Consider the following 7,585-nt stretch of genomic DNA (forward strand, 5'->3'; position numbering starts at 1 on the left):
ACAGCAAAACACACGAGTTCAACAGTTTCAACATGTACAATACAATTTAGTGACTGATTACATTCTTCAAGTTGTGCACCCATTCTCACCCTCCTTTTCTGAGTTGTTCCTCCCTCATTAACATAAACTCACTGTCCCCTAAGGTTCCTATCTAATCTTTTGAGTTGCTGTTGTCAGTTTGATCCAGTATAAGATAGTTGAGCATAATGCTGAAGGCAGACAGTTTGTACTAGTTAAGCTAAAATATTGTTCAGTTTTAAGATGATTTCAGGGGACATTTTGGTTTAAGGTTTAAAGATTATCTCAGGGCAATAGTTTCGGGGGTTCATCCACCCTCCCTGACTCCAGAAAGTCTAGAGTCCATGAGAATTTGAAATTCTTTGTTTTTCCCTTTTTGATCAGGATTCTTCTATGGAATCTTTGATCAAAATGTTCAGTAATGGTAGCTGGTCTCATGGAAAAGGAGGCAGTTGTTCACGGAGGCAATTAGCCACACATTCCATACCCTCCTCTTATTCCTGACTTTCCTTCCTCCGTTGCTCCAGGTGAAAAGAGACCAGTTGCTGTGCCTTGGATGGCCGCTTGCAAGCTTTCAAGACGGGCCACGTTTCTCGCCACTGCCAGCGCAGTTCCAACTCTTCCCGGAAGAGGGCGCCAGTGACCAGAGGAAAGACCAGCACCGCGTCCGCGAGTGCTGGTGCTTGTGGGCGCTCAACTGCTCTGCAGCTCTCCGGTCCAGCCAGTTCTTCCCTACCGCTAGGAGATCCCTGGGTCGTAAGCAGAAGAAAGGAACAGCAGCCCCCTAGCATCCGTAGACATGACTCTTCTCCGCCTCTTGTAGCAGTGCCTAGTTTGGACCCTCCACCCTCCACCATCCCCTCTGTGTATTCTGGGGCGAATCTAGGTTTTGTGGGGCCTCTAAGAAAAAAAACCTTTGCAAATTTTACAAAAACATGTCCATACAAACACATTGCTAGGGCCCTTTCCAGGGGAGGAGGCTTGAAACTTAAGTTTCAGTAACTGCAGGGTAGGTCGACCGCTTGATTATACATATGCATAGTTACTTATTTACTGCCTGCCTTCTTCCATTAGAATGTAAGCTCCAAGAGGGCAAGGATTTTTATACGAATTGTTAGCTCCAGCAGCCCTGGTTCCTTCCTGCACATCGTAGGAGCTTTGTAACTATGTGTTGAGTGAACCAGCTGTACAGCTTTCCAGGTAGAGATGACGATGGCCTGGCCTGGGGCTTGAGAAGTGGATGGATTCAGATGGTATCACTGAATCCTCAACCCATTTCAAAGCTGGAGACGCCAAGCGTCAGGGTGGTGAAGCAAGCAGCCCATTTAGAACCTGGGCCTTCCTCCCTCTCCCACCCTTGGCCTGTAGTTGCTTCCTCCCCACCCCCCTCCTTGCACAAGACCCTGACGCAACCCCGCACCGGCCTGGGGCGCCCCTCTCCCGGGCAGCGCCAGGAAGGAGGTTTTGCAGGAGGAGATTTTGCAAGAGTCGGGGGCAGGAAGCGCCAGCTGGGCGGTTCCTGGAAAGATAAGGGCGCCCCCGCCCACGACGCTCCTCCTAGCCTTCTGGTTTCCTCTTCCCTTCCCTTTCCCGGACACCGGTGCCCGGACCCCGGTCCCAGCCTCGCCCAGCCCGAGCGTGACTCACCTCCTTTCACTCCTGGCAGCCAGGCTGGGATCTGAGGCTCCTGTCCCTGGGGCCTGGCGCTGGGAAGCCCTGCTGTGTGTGACCTCGGGTAGTGGGGTTAGGGAGCTTCGGGCGGGCAGTTCTTGAGGCTCAATAAGAGTGACTGGCGTGAAAAAGGCACCTAGAGCTCCCAGAAGGCAAAGTGGGGGCTATCCCAGCAGCACCCCCTATCAAGCCAACTTTGAGGTTCAAGGTGACAAATTGGCTGGTGTAAGGGAGGGTGTGTGTGTGTGTGTGAAGCATCCTTGTACCCTTGGGGTGGGGTGCTCTAGAAATCTGCTCCTGGTGACTCCTGAGACCCTGGAGCAGAATCAGATCTTTCTACAGAGTTTGGTCCCCACCTAGTTCAAGACCTGTGTGAAGCTCTGTGATGGTCCTCTCAGAACCAGGTCACACAGGGCCTCGCCAAGGACCTGTTAGAAGTGTAGAGAGCCTGGGCTATTTCCATCTTTTGAGATTCTAACCACACCAAACCCATTGCCATCAAGTCGATTCCAGTTCATAGCAACCCTATAGGACAGAGAAGAACTGCCTCATAGAGTTTCCAAGGCTATAATCTTTACAGAAGCAGACTGCCACATCCTTCTTCTGTGGAGCGACCAGTGTGTTCAAACCACTGACCCCTCAGTTAGCAGTCGAGCACTTAACCATTGCGCCACGAGGGCTCTTTTTTGAGATTCCAGTTAGATATAAACATTAAGAAATGCCAAAACGTGGGTTGCAAAAATTGTGGTATGTATTGTTTTGCATTTATACAGTTTATGCATATATGTCTACGTACATATGCACATATATATATTCGTGTGTATGTATAGAGATAGATGGCTGCTGTCGAACTGACTCAGACTCATGGTGTCCTTCTGTACAACAGAAGGAAACGCTGCCTGGTCCTACATTGTCCTCACAATTGCCAGCATGTTCTAGTCCCTCATTGTGGCTATTGTGCCAACCCATCTCACTGAGGGTTTCCACCGCCCTCGATGGTCCTCTACTTCGCCAAACATGATGTTCTCCTCCAGTAACTGATCCCTCCAGATGACTTGTCCAGAGCAAGTGAGTTGGACAATGTCCTCTTGTGATCTATAAGGTTTTCAATGGATAATTTTCAGAAGCAGGTCACCAGGCCTTTCTTCCTAACCTTAGTCTGGAAGTTCCAATGAATCCTGTCCATCATGGGTGACCCCACTGGTAGATATCTCAGGTATGTTTTCAATTGGAGATAAGGTGGAAGACTACACTGAACACTCTGTGGGAACATGAGACCCCTTATACGCCTGATTTTTGACAAGCTCTCTGAGTCTATGTCCCAGTGTGGCCTTGGATGGGTCACCTCACCTCTCTGATGCCTCCCTTTTCTCATCTGATAAATGGGAATAGCAGTGGGGCCCACCTTCCTCAAAGGGCTGTTGAGACAATCACCTTAGCAAGGGCTCAAAATGTTTTACACCAACGTTTACTAAATGTTTACTAGGAGCCAGTCATGGTGCTAAGTTTTTTATGTACATTGATTCAACTGATCCTTGAGAGGAGGCTGACTTTATTCTGAAGCCCGTTTTCCAGCTGAGAAAACTAAGGCTGAGAGAGGTGAAGTGACCAAGGTCAAGACTGATTCAGAGATTGGGTTCTACCTGCCTCCCTATTAAAATGTTACCTTATTATGATTATTAAGAAATGACATATAATAGCACTGCCCCCATAGGGTTGTGAGGAGGATTAAATGAATCGATATTTTAAAGAGCTTAGTACAGTGTCTGGCACATAAAAGCGCTGTATAAATAAATGTTTGTTAAATAAAATAAAAAATACTCAGGCCTCTGGCGCACAGCCCTGGAGAGGCAGAGTCCAGTGCTCAGGAAACCTGGTTCCGGTGTTTCGCTGGGTCTTGTGCCCCAGGCCTCGCAGTACCCTGATGATTTCCCAAGCAGCGGTTGAAAGGAGCAGGGTTTTGTCACTCTCACACACACACACAACTCTCACACACACACACACACACCCCTCCCTCTTTCCTCCCTCCCTCTTTCCTCCCTCCCTCACACACCCCTCCCTCTTTCCTCCCTCCCTCTTTCCTCCCTCCCTCGGCCCGTCCCGGAGCCTCTTGTGCAAGCCGCGGGCGCCCGCCGGTTCCCAGGCCGGGCTGCAGCTGCGGGCGGAGGGGCAGGGCGGGGGCGGCGCGCTGTTTGTCTAGCGCGGCGGTGCCAAAGGCGGCGGGCCCCAGACAGCGCGGCGCCTCCGTACACCTGGGGATGCTCAGGTTAAATAGCTCCGCATTCCTCGGGCCCAGCTGATGGAAAAGCTCCCAGGCCGCTGCTGAGCCGGCCTCCAGATGGGCTGGGTCCGGGCCAAAGGGGAAAAGAGGGAAACGTGGAATTCAGAGTGCAACTGAATGGCGGGGGAGGTGGCCCAGGCCCCTGCCGGGCCCCTTCCTCCCCTGGAAAAAGGCCCTGCAGTGTAGGAGTACACGCGGGGGGCACGCCCACGTCCCCGTGGGTGGGCTTGCAGACGGGACCCACACGTGGGGAGGGGGTTTGCACACGTGTGCCTCCGAGGACACTCCAAGGACACTCAGGCCACAATTAATAGCAATAATAATTTGTAACAAACGTTTCGTGTCAGGCACTGCGCTAAGCGCTTCATTTCATTTATTCTGTGAAACGATCTTGTGAGGTTAATTCTATAAAACGATGGGAGGAGGAGGGAAGGAGGTAGTACAGGATGTCATTTATCTACAAATACGCGTTCTTTGATAAAGTCCATAAATTGCTTGGGAGGGTGGCGGTATCTGGCTTAATGTTAGAATTCAATAAATGATATATATTTTTTTTAAATCACGGCCTCTTTGAGCCTGTTTCATCTATTGTTAAAAAAACAAATAAAAAACGGGCATCAGAATCCTGCCTTTAACCCCACAGGGATCCTTTGTGTAAAGGGTTGAGCACAGAGTTAGGCTCATGGTGCTAGTTGCTATATTTTATTTATTGACTAAGTGTAATAATCCTTGCCCTCTCTGGAATAAGTTCTTGGCTCTTTCCAGAACTTGGATTCCCCATGTGTAATACATGGAAATCGACATGGCAGGGATACTTGGTGTCCCCAGGGCCTAACATTTGCCCAGATTTGGTATTTCCAACTTTTGAGGAAGGGTTTGCCTGAACACAGATGCCTCTGCCTCCCACCTCACCTCACCTGACCCTTACCAGCACAGGCCCAGGAATGCCCATCTACAGGACAGTTACACACACAGAAACCCTCATGTGTGGTTCTGTGGCCCCCAGGCACAAATCCATCTATGGAGCTAGGCCATTAGGAGATGCCCACAATGCACTTACGCAGTAAACACAAGCCCAAATAGCTAGAGGTTGCCCCCTTACTGCAGAACAAGTACTCACATTCGCCCTTCTGCATACTCCTGGATGAGTATCCTCATCCTCACTCCCAGGGCTGTACACCAACGGATGACCGAGCCCCAGAGGGGTAACAACCAGTTCACTCCTGTCACACACACAGGCCCAGACACTCATATGCACACCCCCACGAGTATGCACGCACACACAAGCCCAGGCAGATAGGCCCTTGCCAATGACACCTTTTCCCTGCTGAGGAGCTGGGGATGTGACCGCCCACCCCTCACCCCTCTTCAGGGCCTACACAGGAGCCCTGGGGAAAGAAAGGAGAGTCGTTTCGGCAGCTGGCAGTGAGGCCAGGGTGAGGGGGCTGCGCCGGACCCAGAGCAGGTGGCTCAGCAGCTGTGCCCAGTCTGGCCTCGCCAACTTGCTCACCCACTTAGACAAGCTGGGAACCCCAGGGCATCCTGGGGTAAGGCACCTCCTACTAGGGAATGTGACCCTGGGCAAGTCCCTTTTCTCTTGGGTCTCTCTTCCTACATCTTGGCAAGGTAGCAGGTGGTTCAGTGACCTGGTTCTCCAACTTAAATGGCTTGTTGAATACTCCCAACACCAAAGGGAGCCTTGGCAGGCTACTCTGCATTTTAACAACCTCCCCAGGTGACCCAGATGGCCCAAGGACCACTTTGAGAAACTCTAGAGGTCTAGGGGATTTAATTTTATGACACTGGGGAGCAGGGAAATGGCCAGTTACACAGGAAAGAATAGACTTTTGAAAGACAGCGGAAACGCTCATCCAGATCGCTAAAGAACAGTCCAGATGTGGCCCTCCCCACCTTCCTCCCAGGCACCAGCTGCCAAGAGGGCCCTCCCCACCCAATCCAAGAAGACAGTCCAACTTTACCATCATCTATTTGTTTAATAACAAAAAAACCACACACACCCCCGCAGAACTATTGTAAAACAATATTCTCAGTCGGTGATCATTGTAATATACAATACAAGCAATAAATTTTCTCAGAAATCTGAGAAGCACCAAACGTGACCATTTTTTAAAATGTCTGCTTTTCAAAAAATAGAAACACACGGGGCGGGAAATTTCATCTCCCCAACAAGCTCCGAGTCTCTGGCGGCTGACAGGCGTGGAGGGAGAGCTGGCCTTCCCTCTTCGGTCCCCCAAGCCCTGGGCCCGACCCGGCAGGCGCTGGAGACCCGCCGATCTCAACCTTGTCCTCTCTTCCAGCTCTGGTGAGCCGCTTGTGGGGGGGACCAGAGAGCACTTTCCCTCTCGCTCTCTCAAGGGCTGGGGTCCGCCGCTCCGAGGCGGCGCTTCAGCGACACAAGATGCGATCGTCCGCTGGGACACAGGCAGCCTGTGAAAACGAGAGGGAAGAGGTGAGAAGGGCGGGTTAGAGGGGACAAGAGACTGCAACCGCGGCAGGTCTCCCCCACCCAGTTCCCATGGGAAACACGCTTTCTCTGACCTCCTCGAGCACCCTGCAGTCGGGTTCCCGATAGGATGGGTGGTCACAGGGCAAGTCCCCGATCCCTCTGCAGGCCCAGCTTCCCCATCTATAGGACGGGGATGGCCTAGTGCTCCATCTCAGGCCTCACCTCGGCCGCCAGGGCGCTGATCTCGCCGTTGAGGGTGCTAAGCGGAGCCCGGGCGGGCAGGCCCCGGCTTCCGGGGGCCCCAACGGCGGACTGAGAGTCCAGCTCCAATTGCAGGTCCCAGATGTAGTCGATGACGTGCTGGAGGATCTCCACCTTGCTCACCTTGCGGTTTTGGGGCAGGGTGGGCACGAGTTCCTTCAGACGCGAGTAGCAGCCATTCATGTCGTAAAGCAACACGTTCACCTGCTGCTCGTCTAGCAGGGCGGGCAGGCGCCCCCCGGCGCCGCCCGCACAGCGCGAGATGGCCACGCTCTGCTCTGACAGGCAGCGCACCACCTCGCCCGCGCCGCCCGCTGTCTTGCCTGCCTTCAGCGCGCAGCTGGGGCCCGCGGCGGGCGCGGCGCTGCCACTGGCGACTTTCATGATCCTGGCGATGGGGTAAGTGAGAAGACGAAAAGGAGCGGACGAAAAAAACGAGCTGCCGTGTGTTAGGTGCAAGCGTGCGATACTGAGTCTGAGCGCACGAGAAGATACTATAAAATGCTAGACGCCAGCCCAGCCGTCTGGTTTTTATAAAGCCACCGCGGCCTCGGGAGGGGCGAGTTCCTCACGTTCAAAAGTAGCCAATGGGAGTCTGGGGGCGTGGCCTCCTCGGAGGCTCCTGGGTCCCACCTCCTGCCCAATTAGCACACCCTGTGGTGCTTGTTAAAGGGACTCGGGTCCTAAGACTCGAGCGAGTGGAAGGGCGAGGGCGGGGGCGGTTAATGGAGGCGAAGGCTGCCTTGAACTCTGGGAAGGAGGCAACAGAGGTTAAATCTGTATTTCGGATAACCATAAAGACCTCAGGAACAATTTTTCCCATGTTCGTTTTCTCACCTCTTCAACTCCATTTTGTAGATGAGGGAAACTGAGGCTCGGACGGAGAA

The 7,585-nt window shown here is 52.7% G+C and overlaps 1 protein-coding gene across 1 annotated transcript; it reads right to left on the minus strand.

Annotated features, from left to right (window-relative positions):
* Positions 1 to 5,583: 5,583 nt before the first annotated feature.
* On the minus strand, positions 5,584 to 7,332 carry ID1 (inhibitor of DNA binding 1). Its single transcript, XM_004370475.3, has 2 exons — positions 6,660 to 7,332; positions 5,584 to 6,418 (listed from the first exon to the last, which is right to left on the minus strand). Exons 1-2 carry the CDS (start codon positions 7,080 to 7,082, stop codon positions 6,377 to 6,379), a joined length of 465 nt encoding a protein of 154 aa, XP_004370532.1. The 5' UTR covers positions 7,083 to 7,332; the 3' UTR covers positions 5,584 to 6,376.
* Between the last annotated feature and the right edge of the window lie 253 nt (positions 7,333 to 7,585).

This window comes from Trichechus manatus, unplaced genomic scaffold (genome assembly GCF_000243295.1).
Source record: "Trichechus manatus latirostris isolate Lorelei unplaced genomic scaffold, TriManLat1.0 scaffold00008, whole genome shotgun sequence".
In the NCBI taxonomy this organism is placed as follows: Eukaryota; Metazoa; Chordata; class Mammalia; order Sirenia; family Trichechidae; genus Trichechus; species Trichechus manatus.

What these genes read in the sequence shown, in the direction of transcription:
- ID1 (XM_004370475.3), bottom strand. Translation starts at nt 7,082, where the DNA reads ATGAAAGTCGCCAGTGGCAGCGCCGCGCCCGCCGCGGGCCCCAGCTGC. An exon ending in TCAGCGCCCTGGCGGCCGAG is followed by an intron (nt 6,419 to 6,659) that starts GTGAGGCCTGAG and finishes TCGTTTTCACAG; the next exon opens with GCTGCCTGTGTCCCAGCGGA.